At 54.8% G+C, this 15,373-nt stretch overlaps 4 protein-coding genes across 4 annotated transcripts; 1 reads left to right on the forward strand and 3 right to left on the reverse strand.

The window, feature by feature from the left end:
• Positions 1-32: 32 nt before the first annotated feature.
• CORC01_13527 (uncharacterized protein) lies at positions 33-2,318 on the forward strand (the record flags this gene model as incomplete). The annotated part of the gene is made up of 3 exons (XM_022625144.1): positions 33-75; positions 151-612; positions 664-2,318. The coding sequence occupies 3 exons, from the start codon at positions 33-35 to the stop codon at positions 2,316-2,318; spliced, it is 2,160 nt and encodes a 719-aa protein (XP_022468358.1).
• Positions 2,319-6,315: 3,997 nt separating this feature from the next.
• On the reverse strand, positions 6,316-6,432 carry CORC01_13528 (uncharacterized protein; the record flags this gene model as incomplete). Its single annotated transcript, XM_022625145.1, has 1 exon — positions 6,316-6,432. One exon carries the CDS (start codon positions 6,430-6,432, stop codon positions 6,316-6,318), a length of 117 nt encoding a protein of 38 aa, XP_022468359.1.
• A 2,678-nt stretch (positions 6,433-9,110) lies between these two features.
• Positions 9,111-9,416, reverse strand: CORC01_13529 (uncharacterized protein; the record flags this gene model as incomplete). The annotated part of the gene is made up of 1 exon (XM_022625146.1): positions 9,111-9,416. One exon carries the CDS (start codon positions 9,414-9,416, stop codon positions 9,111-9,113), a length of 306 nt encoding a protein of 101 aa, XP_022468360.1.
• Positions 9,417-11,023: 1,607 nt separating this feature from the next.
• Positions 11,024-11,365, reverse strand: CORC01_13530 (uncharacterized protein; the record flags this gene model as incomplete). Its single annotated transcript, XM_022625147.1, has 1 exon — positions 11,024-11,365. One exon carries the CDS (start codon positions 11,363-11,365, stop codon positions 11,024-11,026), a length of 342 nt encoding a protein of 113 aa, XP_022468361.1.
• Between the last annotated feature and the right edge of the window lie 4,008 nt (positions 11,366-15,373).

Below are 15,373 nucleotides of genomic sequence, written 5' to 3' on the forward strand. Positions count from 1 at the left end.
TTTAATCAAATTCATTGCGCGTTGAATCCAAGATGTCTTTAGAGGCGGACAAGTATGAGGTGCTGGAGAAAATCGGTAGGCACGCCCATTCACGAGCTTTTCACATTGCGACAGACCAAGGATTTCTTGACTAACCAATGCATTCAACAGGCCATGGTTCCTTTGGAATCATCCGAAAGGTTCGGAGAAAGGCGGACAGCCTCGTCATGTGCCGAAAGGAAATCAGCTACCTCAAGATGTCGCAAAAGGAGCGCGAGCAGCTCCACGCCGAATTCCAGATCCTCTCAACCCTCCGCCATCAGAACATCGTCGGCTACTACCACCGCGAACACTTGAAATCGACTCAAGACCTTCACCTCTACATGGAGTATTGTGGCAATGGCGATCTCGGCCGGGTCATTAGAGATTTGGCTGTGAAGGGCCAACGCGCGCAAGAGTCCTTCGTGTGGAGCATTTTCTCGCAGCTGGTTACTGCGCTCTACAGATGCCATTATGGCATTGATCCTCCCGAGGTTGGCAGCAATGTTCTGGGCCTCTTCAGTACCGCATCCAAGCCCAAGACGCCCCCAGGCACCATGACTATTCTGCATCGCGATCTCAAGCCGGAGAATGGTATACTTCTTCGCTCCATCAATCAATGCCGTTTTGACTAATCGAAAATAGTGTTTCTAGGAGAGGATAACTCCGTCAAGCTTGGTGACTTTGGCCTGTCAAAGATGATTCAGTCCCATGACTTCGCTTCCACGTACGTCGGCACACCATTCTACATGTCACCCGAAATCTGCGCCGCCGAGAAATACACGCTCAAGTCGGATATCTGGTCACTGGGCTGCATCATTTACGAGCTCTGCACGCGCGAACCCCCCTTCAACGCCAAGTCGCATTTCCAGCTTGTTCAAAAGATCAAGGAGGGCAAGGTTTCACCCCTGCCCAGCTGCTACTCCAGCGAACTCATGGGCACCATCAAGGACTGCCTGAGAGTCAACCCCGACCACCGCCCAGACACTGCACAGCTCCTTAACCTCCCAGTTGTGCGATTGATGCGAAAGGAGAGAGAAGTCGTTGAGCTCAACAAGGTTGTCCAAAAGAAGGAAGATTCGCTGGTCCGCCGCGAGAAGGAGTTGGACGAGAGGATTGTCTCATTCGAGTCTGACAAGGCTTCTGTCAGACAAGAGGTTGACAGCTCGCTGCGGAGAGAGTGGGAGGTCAAGGCTCGTCTCGAGATCGATCGACAAATCAACTCAGAAATTGAGGCCCTCCGGAAGCGATTCGAGAGCGAAGTGCAGTCTCGCGTCGACGCAGAACTGCAGAAGAAGGTGATAGCCTTGGCTGCTGAGCCCACACACGCACTCGACCTTGCAACGTCGCAGACAAAGTCTGACTACCCGCGGTCGTCCGTTGGTAACGGCAGCGGAGACGAGGAGCTATCATCCTGCACCGACCTCACCGATATCTCTTCGGACAGCCCCTTCACGAGCAAGAAAGCTACTCGAACCCCCTACAGCCGAGCCCAGACCATGTTCGTTGGAGGTCAGGGCACCCCCATGGATATTGAGATGGCGTCTCCCTCACCCATCGCCATCGCTTCACTTTCATTGTCACCTCGACGACATGCCGGTACCCAAGTCCCCAAACTTAACAGCGGGAGCCTTTTCTCAGGCAATGCCACGTCTTCTGGCGACCCGATGTGGGATCTGCCTCGTGACACCATCAGCATTGACTCTGACGATGAGGACATTGTTCCCTCCCCAACTCGCAACATCAAGTCGAAGCATAACCCTTTCACGTCCAAGAATCGTCCGGTGTTGACATCTCAAAAATCCGTTCCCATTACTCGAGTCAAGCCCCAAAGTTCGGCGACTGGCTTGAACCAGAACAAGACACTGCCCTCGCTGCCCAACATGGCTTCGAACCCCGATCTCAGCCGCGGTCTCCGCGAGCGCTGCCAGTCACCTAACCGCCGATTGAGTAAGATTCCCTCGGCGACGAACTTGTCGGCAGCAAACGGCAGTGAGTCTCCCGGCGGTCTTTCCCGCAAGAACTCTACCAAGAAGGATCAGGAACCCCTTGGTAAGGTTGCGGCGAAGAACAACATCAAGGGAAGAACGTTGGTCGAGCTTCAGCAGGCCCGAGCAGGAGGTCGTCCACTCTCTGCTGTCATGTCTGGTGGCGAGAACATGAGCCCTAAGAGGGCATTCAAGGATCGCATCGCGGACCGCCGGGCTAGTGGCGGCGAGCCTGCCGCGGTGTGGGATCCCGAGCGGGACGAGATGCCCAGTCCGTTCCTGATCAGACGTAAGCCCATGGCCCGCGTCTGAGATCCTTTCTTTTCAGTTGGCATACAAGAGCGTTGGGTGGCGAAGATACCATAGCATGCACCCGGGTCATTCATTGGTTGTTATTGTCATTGCACATTTTTCACTCTCCTTTGTTCTGGCGGCACCGAAAAAAGTTGGAGGGCATCTTCCGATGGAGATAATTGTGTGTGTGTTTATACACCGCAATCCTGAGTCCCGGTGATGATCTGACGGGACTCTTGACTTTCACACTTATGAAGATGGTTTTCGGAGGTGTTGGATTTGGATGGAATTGGTGTTGCCGGACTCGGCTGGGGTTTCATTTTCAATGCAGACGTTGCCATGGCGTTTGGAAGATTGTTTTGTTGGCTACTTGTACATATTGCATAAGGGCTGGGGTTGCAGGTGTAGTTTTATCACGGACGAGACAATATCCATCTTCTCAATGTATGTCTTGAATTACCCATGTGATGACGATGCGAACTCCTGTGTCACCAACCTCGTTGTATCAGACACGGCATGCACGTCGAACTTGCTCGCGCGTCAATAGTTGCCAACATGAGCGGCACGTCGATGGAAATACTTACTGCAACTGTATGGGGTTCCCATGGCATCCAAGCACGCTGTGCCGGTACGGTCTCGTTTCACACAGGAAGAAGTTCAAGACATCCGGGGTTGGCCAGGGCGCCAGAACGGCCAGCCATATCACATTCGCTCAAGACAATTCACATTCCAGATCGCTTCGAGATCCTACGCCATGTTGTCTCCTTGACTCGTAATCGAGGCTCAGTCCAGTTCTAAGCGAGACTGAGAGCCCGAGACACCAAACGGCGAAATAGCAAGAAGTATTGACAATGTTTGCTTTTCGTAGTCGTTGTAAGCCCTTGGTAAGCATGCCGTCTCTGAGACCCCCCCCTGGACAATAGCGTTGAGTTTATTACAACTCACCTGGAACGGACCGTCTATCTCATCGTTCATGATGATCTCATGACACTCGATGACAAAGGAAATTTTGTTTCAATGAGATGTCCGTGATGTGATAGAGGGATTGGGGGGGGAGTTGCCCGAGTGCCGGGTCTTTACCGGCCTGCATGTCTCAGAGACACCGGTCCGCATCCGCATAAGCGTGCGTTCTTCTTGCTGGCCAGAGTGTCCCACGCCGCTGTGAGGAGGATCAGTAGGGGTTATGTGATATGTGAGGGGGCCACGCCGCTACGAGGAGAGGGGGGCAGGAGGAGGGACACGGGGGTCCACGCTTGAGTACGTTTGCTGATCATCGATGCGCGGCCATCATGGCGCTGAGACAGACATGATGAGCGACATACGTGATTGCGGGCATTTGCTGCATTAGCTCACCACTTGTTCTGTCGACGACAGGTGGGACGACACATAGGCACGCACACACTCCCTGCTGCTGCTGGCCGATATCATCATCATCCACTACTGCTGGCTCTACGAGTGGTTTGGGGGAGGCTTCCGGATCTAGAGACGTGCTTTTACATTTCCGAATACCCTCTCTTCCCATCCCGCGCGCTTGTGGTTTTTTTTTTCCCCCGCGGGAACATGATATCGGGACACCAGTTGAACCCGGGTTCTGGCCGTGTATGGTTCGTTCATCAGCTCATGACGCTTGCGCCAGTGCGAGTTAGGCTTGGTGATTTCTTTATATATTTGCTTTTTCCATCTTCGCTTATTGCCTTTCCCCTAGCCACCCCCCTCTCCCCCCCCTTCCTTGAGCCCCCATCAACTCGGCGACCTGCGTGAGACCCCCAGCTACCATCTTGCATACCGGGGAACCGAGAATCATGAAAGCACCGGGCACAGAGAGATCCCGTCTGCGGGAGAGACGCAGCTTTTTGGGGGATTGGAAAAGCCCCGAAAGAAGAAATAGTGCCTCTCCGCACGTCAGCGCAAGCAGGACGAAGGGGGCGGGCGGGGGAAAGGCTCAGCGGGCGAGCAGGCTTGCTCTTTCTCTCACTGTCTCCTGCCGCGTTGTAAACGAGTTGAGACATTGAACATTGAGAAGGGCAAAGCTAACGAGGTGGTTGTCCAACTTGGAATAGTGCTCCGATGAATGATACCTCAATAATTCAGGGTCAGACAAGGGGGGTTTGCATAGTGCTTGCTTTGCTTTCAAAAACAAGGCTACTGTTTTCGGAGGGGCAACTACCAGATTTATCACATCGTCGTGATCACGATGGGGCGAGATCTAGATGAGCACGACTGTGTCGTATCTCGTTCCTCGGACTTTGGAGATTAGGTTTCTGGGGGGTAGAGAGAAACGGGCTTGGTATCTTCGTGTGTCTTAGATGATAAGAACTAACGAGTGCTGTCCACATGAGCTGATGAGCAAGGGGAACGACGACATTCCGTTGCCCCTGTTGCGGCCAACGATAGCCGTCCTGGCGCCTTAGGAAGGACCAAACCCCGTCATCGAAAGAAGAGTGAGCTAGGCTTGAAGCGTTCTACGTTGAACGTAGGGTTCAGGCGAAGAAGGGATTAGCCCTTCCAAACGCGTTGTCTCAAGCCACGCGAAGCGACGACGGCTTCTAGTCGAGACTTTTGAGCTTCGAGGGCCAGCCACAACGGCAGCTAGAACACCCGCGCCCACGAGGGAGCGGGTTGGTCCCGTCTTCGCTTCGTGGTCGAGAGACATCCTGCGGAAGCCCATGCACATCTTGCTTGGCTATTCCCATCCAACCCCATGATCGCTGCCTGTCTCGCTCGCAGAGGCAGAGAGAAAGAGAGAAAGAGAGAGAGAGTGTGTGTGAGGGAGTGAGTAAGAGAGACAATGTCCAGCAGGCTATGAACCAACAACCCCGGACGGCCTCCGCTCTAGTCGAGACATTTCAGTGTCTCTCCGGGTGAGAAGATGTTTCTTTTCCCCCGGATGGCCCTACCGAGAACAGAAGTGACGTCCGCGTTGCGGGATCGCCAAAACGTCCGTTTCCTGGGTCTTGCAAGCTGCATCATGCAGCTCGCATGCAGCCTGCACTTGCAGGGCACGGAGCACCGCGGGAAGCAAACAATATTTTGAGAGTTTGCATGTACGAGTACATCGCGATAGGGCATTCGGGAGAGCATCACTCGCCCTTTGTTGCTTCTCCCTCTGCTGCTTTCTGATCCTCCAGGGGAGTGTCATCTCTCATCCGGTCTGAGAGCTGGACCGGACTGGGTGGTTGGCCGCCAACATTGACTGCTGGACTTGGCCGCTGGCTCGGACTGAACCCCAGAGTGGATGCCCATATGCATACATTCCCACGTCTAAGGACCGGGATAAACGCGCGCAGCAGCCAAAGGGAGAGCAAGGACGAGCGACAAAAGACAAGCGTGACAAGCAGGCCCGTGATGCACTGCGCAGGGGACACGTAGAGTCAAGGGGAACCCGCAGCCGCGTAGCCGCTTCCTACGACGAAAGCTCGGAGCGCTGTATGACCCCTTTCCGGGTCGATCTTTCAATGTCTGGCCGCGGCCGCCGCCAGGCAAAGAGGCGCGTCTGCGGCGCAGCGGCGCGGGAAGGGGAGAGAACTTCCAACGTTGACCACTCATGGGACGGACGGGGCTCGACAGACGACCAAAGGATCGCCACCAACCGTAGGCGTGCATGGTGAGGGAATCACACCTCTTTGCTTTGCCTCAGCATGGGGGGCGAGCAGTCTAATCTCGGGCCGCGTTACGGTTTCCGGTCAATAGTTGTACGTTTGCCCTCCTCTTTTCGGAGGAATGGGAGACGTTGGAGGACGACAACGCGAGAAGCAATGAACCAGCGGGCGCAGAACGTTGGGCCTGGAATTCCCACCGACAACCATCCAGCCCACCCTCCGTCCGCCCGCTATCCGCCGTTGACGGGATATGAATGCCCAGTCTTGTTGGCCGGTTCACCTTGGTGGTGCTGCTGCTTCCGTACCGCTTCGGCTTGTTGCCGTGTGGCTGCTGACTATTGGAACGTATGGAAATGCCACCACACACAGACACACATACACACGCACACACACAAACGCCTTACATCTCCTGCCAATCACTCCCTACATCGCCAGCCCTGTAAACGTTGCCATGACACCAAGGCTTCTAGACTCCAGGTTCGAAGCCCAGAGTCATTGATTGTGGCGCCTGCGGCCGCGGTAATTGGAGCCATGTAAGGGCATTGCAACGGGATCTTTTGGCAAGCTAGCCTTCTTCAAAGACTTGCCTTGCTTGCGAGCTGGGGGAGTGACGGAGAGGATGATGCTGACGAGATAGACAGGAAGAGAAAGAGAGAGGTCTTTGCCTCCTTGGCCCCCACCCCCCCAAGTTGAACGAGGCCCCCTTCCTCTAAAAGACCGAGCCAGTTGGAGGCAGGGCATGTAGGCAAAACAGGCAGGCAAGTAAAAGTGGATGAGGCTATATCCTGCGAATACCGCCGCCGGCAGTGAGACTTGTGACTGGAAAAGGCCATTGGGCCGAACCAAGACGAGGTCAAGGATCCTCTTTACGACGAAGGTTTGCGAGCACGATCGTACTTGTGGGCTGTCACATTTATTTCTTTTGCTACTGGCCCTACAGGCCTGCAGATGACTGCAAATGACTGGTAGGAAGGTAAAAGGTAAAAGGTTGGAAGGTTAACACGGCACGGCTCTCTCGCGTGTCTGCGTGTGGTGGATTCTCTACTTCACCGCTGCATATCACGAGCCTCTGCGGAGTATCCAGCGACACTACGCACCCCTCCCTCTGTGCGTATTCATCGCCAACGGGTGTCTCGTCCTGAGTAATTTTGACTCCTGGGCTAACGACTAGAGTCTCGTCCTGAAGCATTCCAGCGGAGTTATCATCGTTTAAGGCATGGCCGAGCCGGTAGAGAAGGAGGAGCCGAGCAGCAGCGATATAGGAGAATCAACGTGGATGCGTAATGGCATGTCTGCAGGAGGAGAGTGAAAAGAGGCGGGGACCGGAACAATGGTGATTGACGTGCTGGTACTCTTCCGACAGACCCATGGCCATGCGTTGGTGATCACCCAGTGATCTCTGGTACGGCAGCCACGGAGCGCATATGCGGCGTATTCCATACGGATACTTCCATTTTGCCCCATTCCTTTCCCCCCAAGGCCACAGGAGGTGGTGTCAAGGATCTTCACTGAGATGGGGGGCCAAATGCCTAGGTGAAAAGGGGGTCTCCTGCGGAGTTGACGTTCTCCTGCTCCTTTGGCCACTGGAAATCATGCCATATTACCTGTGCCAAGCGGGAATGAATGGTAATGACCTGTAGAAGGTAAGCTCGACCGTTGGGATGCCACGATGCCTGGATGCTTAGTGGGTGCCGATGGAGGGTACTCGGGGAGCCCACGGGAGATCTCGAGGCGTGAGCCGGTGAGGTCGGCCAACGGGGACGCGTTATCCTCAATATACGAAAGGGGGGAGGGGGCGGTTTGAACGCTAGGCCGGTCGAGATTTGGCTGAGAGGGTTGAGCGGGACAGAGTTGATGTGAGTACGCATGGTTCCTACTGGGCTTACGACGAGGAGGTTCATCTATCTGCTGGAATGAAGGTTGGAAGAAGGGCTCAAAGGATGCTGATCGTCACTTGTTTCGTTCTTGGAAGAAGAAGAGTTTCCGCAACTTCCAGGAAATATCCGAACATCCACCCCCCCCCCCCTTCTTCACTGAGTGGACGAGTGGACTCTGTACATAATATGACAGCATGCGCGGTGGACGGCAGGCTCCAGGCTGTTGGATCCGCTCGTCAGGTTGTGTTCAACCAGGAGCCCAGGACCATGGCAGCCCTTTGTTCCCTCGGAGGGTTTTTGTCACCGCGATGTATCTCGCCGTTCCCACCCACTGAACATGCTCATCTCCCCTCGTCGAATATTGAGTTTCCTCGGTATTATGCCTTCGGGGAATCGGGAAGGCGCCTGCGATTTGCAAGATCCTGGGAAATGATCCTCTGAATCGCGGACCTCAGCAGTTCGCAGCTGGCCCCCCCCCCCCCCCCCCGCCGCCCCGCCCGACGGGTCGGCCGTGGAGGGCACTGGCGCGGGCGGCGGGTGGGCGGCCGTAGCATGCTCAGCGCGGTTCTGCGATAGGTTTGGTGCGGGGCGGCGGCGCGTCTCTGTGCGGCCCCCCTGCCCCCCCCCACCAGCCCCACGATTTTCGATACGGATGCAAGCACAGCCTCGATGCCTCTCCTTGCCAGGGTGTATGGAGAGAGGGGGAGCGGCAGCACCAGCAGACGCCGAATCAAGGTCGAGCTCGACTCGGGGTCCTCCCGTTTTGTGTCATGAACCTGCCTTGCGTCTCCTCTTCCTTTTCTCGGTCAATAGTTGTGATCGTATTTGCAGTGGATTGTTGTAGTCGGTACGTATCATCGACGCAACGTTTCTGCGAGCCCATAAACGGTCACGGAAAACGTGTCTCTGCTGGGATCACCCCTTTCTTCAAAATTCCCAGCGGCGACGGAGGGGAAGGGATCATGGATGGGATCTGTGGACATGTTTTTTTTTCTGGATATACATCCACCGAAGCTAAGGTTAGTCCCTGCGAATAGAGAATCCACCGAGGCAGATACGTTGAGAGTTCGTACTGGGAGTTTGTCCCTCTTGGGATCGATCTTTTCCTGCTCGCCCGTGAAACCATTTGACATGCGACTCCAATTTTTTACCCAATGTTTGGCGGTGACCAAGATGCCTTGTTCCCAGTTGCCAGGAAGGAGGGCCCCAGAGGCTCGGTACTGACGGAGCCTCGCCCGCGATGAACGACGTCAAGGTAATTATCAAGGACGGTGATCGGTGGAACTTGGGACCCCAGTGCCGTGTAACGTCAAGCACACCGATGAGAGGCGGCATCAGGGGGTGCGTTTTGCTTTTGCTTTTTGAGGGGGATGGACAGGCCAAGAGGGCAGGGGGGGGAAAAGACCCAAGACCACGATGCAGTTGTCGATTTGGGAATAGTTTGAGGGGGGCCGGTCCCAGTATGCATGCTCTTCTGCTTTTGTCTCGAAGAGATGCCTTTTTCCCACTCGGAGCCGGCTTTTTGTCAGCAAGGACCATTGAGCAATATCCGGAACTCGCCCGACAACTCGGGACAGGCAGGCTCGTGCTGGTGCTTTTTGCTGGGTGCTGGTGCTCGTCGAATGTGCCCTGCTTCGCATATTGTCCCCTCTCGATATTGCATGGGACGGTCATGAGCCGCCCTTTCTTGCAAGCTGCATGTTCCCGTCTCAGCCCTCGGACATTGACTCTTGGGTCGATCCAACAGCTCCGAGGCATGTCACATGCAAAGACGCAGGTTGCTCGTGAGCTGCGAGCCGTTGCGAGCCGCTGGCACAGAGTCGCAATATTGATATACACCGGATGCCCCGTTCGCCGGACGAAAAGCCCATTCCTGATATTGTTATGGCTCTTTTTCCTGTCTTGTGTCAGGCAGCTGTCAAAAAAAGCAAATCGGAACGCCGGTGTAGGTACTCTTTTCGACCCTTAGTCAGAGACCGATATAGGAACCACATGCAGGGGTCCGGGGAGTGATCTAGCAGCAAAGGGCTCATTTGAACAGAGGCAGGGAAGATCCTCTTCTTAAGCCATGTGGCTTGCGAGTCATCAACGTTCCAACTCCTCTTAATTGTCGTATTGCGTTTCCCCGCAAGGCCCGCTTGCGGCCGACTCGTCGAGATGAGGCAGGGCCTCTGCTATGTGGCTTTGCATGTTTGTCGGACGCGGATTACGGATACATTTGGGGGAATTCGTAGGTAGTCGATTATTGGCAGCAGATGGGAAAAAAGGTGCTTTTGGTGATATTGCACAGCGCAGAGGGCGGCAAGGGCAGTGTGGAAGTCCGTCCGTCTCCCCGAGCCTGTGAGCGACCATCAGACTTTACCGGCGGAGAGATACTGATATTTCTCTTGGGTTATGTAGCTGGACCAACCAGCTATCTTCATTGACAGGCAAACAATACCGTACTTTGCCGTATGTAATGAGGACAAGTGCCCCAGATTCACTGATCGCGCGCCTTGGGTTAGGCACTCTTGTGCCCGGCCGATGCGGCAAACTTCACCGGCAGCAGCAGCAGCAGCAGCAATGCCCCCGAGTTGCAGAGACCGAGGTGCGGGATATCACAGCTGGAAACCGATCCATGAGGCCATGGTGACATCCGAGCTAAGCTCGCAGCGTGCTCCCTGCCCTCTTCCGGCTTGCGCGTTGAGCGGGATGGGGAAGAGCCCATCCAAAGAGTGATTGACCAGCATGCCGGGGTCCGTCCGGTGGTCTTGGGTTGCACTGCAGGCTACCCGACAACCATCTTGCATCTGTGTATGTCGGCGGGCTGCTGCTGCTCACTCGCTTGGTGACCGTGGGCTTTTTCCTTTTGGGGGAGGGCCGGGAACGAGGACGGCGTAGAAAGCACATGGGCGATGAAGCCTCGAGCTTTTGGTAATGGGCGCACCACCGTTCGACGTAAGGGTTGGTTGCAGATGGACGATACAAGCGCGTCCGTGCCATTTGCTGGCTTTTCCATCAATCCCAGCAACGGCATTCCTCGGGAGAAGCATGTGCTGGTGGTCATCGACGTGGCTTTCATTGCATCTCGCTGCATCCTTCAGCCGCCCGTCCACCCCCCCCCCTTCCCCCATCCCGTTCATCGGCAGCATGGAAGGAAGCAGGACCCCCATCTCGTTCTCGGGTCGAGATCCCTCCCCATGGGTGAACCGGCATGGCAGAATAGAGACTCGACATGCTGTGACGGAGATTTGAACGCGTACAGCCATTATAAAATGGAAATCAAAAGCCAACAGACACACTGGGGGCGGGAAAACCTCGACAATGAACCATTGTCGTTGGCGTTGCAGGGGCCGCGAGACAATCTGTCCAAGAAAAAGCAAAATAAACAACGAGAAACATCATTGGACATCGCATCCCGGACATGGTCCAGATTGGGCAATCTCATCGCATTGACAGGTTTGCTGGGCGATATTAATAGAAATTTCCCAGTAAAAAAAACAATCCAGACTTCTGAATCGTTCACTCTACAGCGCCCGTCGGCGACGTGGTAAGAAGGGCAAAAGAAGAACATTGTAGTTGGGTGAAATGATGGCGGTTTCAAAAACATAACTCTGTCAGGGCGAGGTTATCCTGCGTCCGGAAGAAGAGACAACATGTCGTTGACGGGAATGTTTGTCCACCAAGCGACGTTAGAGGATGGGCGGCTAGTAGGTAGGGGGGGGGGAGGGCGGCGGCGCTCATCGAGGTGTGTGTCTGTGTGTCACTGGGCTACCGAGGTGTGGCTGATGCATTCTGTTTCCCAAACCCAAAAGAGGAGGGCCCCCCAGAGCTCAGTGGCAAGGCGGAAGCATGGGGAGAAGACGAACGGCCTGAGTCAGGCCATGATGACGCCTCAAGGCATCGAGTGAGAGTTAAGACCAGACGGCGGAAGGATAAGAAAACGGTAGAGAGAGAGAGTGACAGGTCCGCAGCGCCCCATCCCGGCCCTACTTTGACGTCCGGATGGACGATCCTCGAAGGGCAAGGTACGAGTACGAATATGGACAGGGGCATTTGTAGTTCTCGACTGACCTAGGAACCTGGAAAGGAGGAGAAAAGCCATGGATCTGAGAGTGCAGTCCCGTGGTGGAGAGAAGAGACAGAGAGACAGAGAGGGGCAAATGCAAACATTCAGAAATGGCAACTGGGTTGGATAGTCAACCGGCGGGACAGAGTGAGCACAACGCGGGTTCCAAAAGACGGCGATAGTTTGATAGACCGGCGGGATGGGCAGCAAAAGCCCAGTCGACAAATGATCTTGATCCAGCCCTCTCAACAAAGGGTCCTTTTTTTTTTTTCCTTGTTAGCTTAGCGCGAATAGGTAAAGAACGGGTTTCCGGGTATCCAAGAAGCAGGCCAGCCTATTCGACCACGATTCTTCAATGTTCATCTAGGACGCTTTCAGAAGAGGTTGCATCTCTTCGCGTGGTGGTTCTTCTTGGGGTCGTCCAGTGAAGAAGGCGTGTGCTGGCAGGGCAGGGGGAATCCTGGTTGATCGTCGCGGAGGCTGGAGATCACAGGATTGTCCCGTGGGCCTCTGCTTTTTCTGATTCTATCCGTACCAAGGCCCCCCGGGGTCTTCTTCACACCCCTTGAAGCCCGGCCGTGTGCGTAGGGAACTTTCGGGAGGATTGGTGAGAGGCGTCCAATGGGATGACCGGCCGGGGAGGGAAGGGAGGGAAGGGAGGGAAGGGGGGGCATGTTAATGAAGCAAGGTAGTTAGCCTACCTTGCTACGGTTCATTCTGTCAATGTTCATGTCGGTTCATATTAGGATCAATCAAAATTGGATTCGGGAGACCGCAGGCTTGCAGTAGAATACAGGAAAACCAAGCTACAGTTTCCGTAGTCAGAAGTTTATGTGCCTTTGTGAGGGCGGCGGTTCAATTCCTCCAAAATCTCTCAGACTAAGGAACGCCGTAGACTATGTCCGGCCGCCACAGCTGTAGCCGAAACTCTCGGTTAGTCGTCTTTTCCGTCCACACAATCTGACGCTTCTTTTGGGGCTGAAGCGAGATCTAATCGAGATTGTCCGCGTCAGTCGCAGGAGGCACTAGCCTGGCTGTGTTATTCAGTTGCGAGAATTGAATTACCAAATCTCATTTTCAATGCTGCCATGGGCGGAAACCTTTGCCCTCAGGGCTTACTGTTGGTAATTAGGAGCTGGCTCCGATTCCGAATTGCTAATAGAACCGTACCCAGCGGCCAACTTTCTTGGGGGGCACTACCTACATTGACAGGCAGCAAGCTCTGGCCTGTGCTTATTTTCTTCTTCGCTCCGTCTTCAGCCTATCTTGTTCTTCCCCCACCCCTGGAGATCCCAATAGAGTCGAAGGACTGGCTAGGTAGGGTAGCCAGGGGTGGTTTATCGTTCCACAGATGTTCTAGGGGCCCAGCCAAAGGAGGCAAGCTGCGTTGGTCGAACATTGGAAGGGGAGAGTCTCGACTTTGAAGAACAGAAAAGGATTTACGAGGCCAGACCGGGCCACAAAAGTAGAATAAACTAGAGCCTCTTGCTATTGAAGACACATTTCTCATGGTCTCCAACATGTCTTGCTAAGTTCGTTTGAGGTTTGAGCCTCATTTCCCCGTCAGCTAGCGGCATTCTCTCCTTTGCGCCGTTTTCGTCATATCTCTATCGTTTGGAACTCTCGACTCTCGGTGAGAGATTATCCGTAAGAAGAGGTGAAGATGGTGGCGGTAGTGGTGGAGCATCACAACAGACTTTGGGACGGTTCCCAAAAGCAAGCCGATGAGATGATAACCAAGGGTTGAGCGGATGCCTCCCCCCCCTTCCCCCCATGTGCTGATCGACAGATCCTCTCTACGCCCTCGTCCGCGTCTGGGCTCCGCCATCCCAATGAGCGACCCTGCCGCTCTCGAAAGGAACCTGCCGCCCAGAGGCCAGAGGAGCATCTGGTGACGCCCGTTGCACCGGCACCAGGCATGGGGTTCAGTGGCCCAGACACGCGCTGGCGGCGGGATTCAAGCCGGTGACACCATCCATTTCAGTGCATTCACATTTACAGTGCAGGGCCACAGGGTCGCTGGGAAGTTTGGAGCAGACACTGCCAGCATCTGGATGAAAGTTTCGAGATGTCTTCCTCCGCGGACCCGAATTTGACTTTGGGTAGTGACAGAGACGGCGTCTTGCACCTAGGGTCTATGTTCGCGAACAGCTGCTCCGATTGCGAGTTTTATCGGACGCTACCGCCTTCGTCGTTGTTAAAAGTGCCGAGAGGCTTTGCTGGTGACGAGGCTTCTGGCGGGTTACTACGACGAAACCTAGGTACTACAACAGTGCGCGGCGCCCAGGCGGTCGGCAGTTGCGTAGTGTCTTTGCAGCTCGTGTCCGCCATGAGCCACTAGCATATCAGCCATGTGGTGAAAGGCTGGAATTTCGTGTTTGTGATCATTGGTGAGACTTTACATAATGGGCTGGAGCTACTGCGGTGCGTGTTGATGTGCCTGTATGTTCGAATACGGATATGTGTGTGTGATGGGGGGCGAGTATCAAGAAACATGACGCAAACAGGAGTGAGCCCTGTCTTACTGCCACCACTCTCGCCTCTGCAAGCCATCGGTTTATACCTACATGGAGTGCTGCCAGCTTGGCCCGTTTGTTTCTGCAAGACTCACCCTCCCACCCCTGGTGAGTGAGCGGGTCGGCGATGGATGATCTGCAACTGGCAATGAAAAAAAAGCAGGTAGGGGCCGAGAAATCGAATTCGCAACCGGCATTGATGGTGCTTGAAGGCTGAAGCACAACCCGTACCAAAACACACACATCGGTCGGCTGCCCGTTACGTGACACCACTCGTGCTTCAGGGACGATCTTGCATGCGCCAAGCAACGCACATGGCACACTACGAGTTGCAAGACAGGCAGCTGCCATTGTTTGACTTTAGAGTTGATTGATGATTGACAGCAGAGGGGATCCGGATGGCATTTCCTCCGCAAGAGCCAAGTGTTCGCGGGGCTGTCATCCCAAACATTCAACGGGTGAGACTTGCGAACGCGTACGTTTACTAAGTGATGATGAATATGAATATGAATATGATAATGATGATGATGATGACGATGACGATGACTATATTGGCGGCCCATGTTTCAGTGGATAAGGAGGCCCCGTAACCCCCCATTGTCGTTGTTGACGACCTCACGCCAATGGAGTGGGAATCGCCTCTTGTATCCACGGCCGTGACTTTGTCCTGGAACTCTCCGGATGATCTTGCAAGTTGCAACTGAAAAAGTCGTGACCGGGGGAGGGGAGCTCCCAACCCAACAGGGCGTATTGCCGGCTGCAACGACATCATCGGCCGTCATGGTTGGATCAAGTTCCCGTCCGGATGCGCGGGTTATTCTTCGAGATCGGCACGACGGTACCCAGCCAGAGGCAGCGGCGCCGGGGCAGACAACGTGCTCAACCTGCGCTCCTGCTGACCAAGGTTTACCAACAGAGTGTTTTTGGGACAATACCCGAGGCACTCGAAGACGATCGCCGCGCAGGCACCGCCTTAGTGCCCTTCGGTTAGAGGTAGTCTTGGACAAAGGGGGGGTGGATTGATGGCTGAGGG

Source organism: Colletotrichum orchidophilum (assembly GCF_001831195.1).
Source record: "Colletotrichum orchidophilum strain IMI 309357 chromosome Unknown Scaffold_197.1, whole genome shotgun sequence".
Classification (NCBI taxonomy): Eukaryota; Fungi; Ascomycota; class Sordariomycetes; order Glomerellales; family Glomerellaceae; genus Colletotrichum; species Colletotrichum orchidophilum.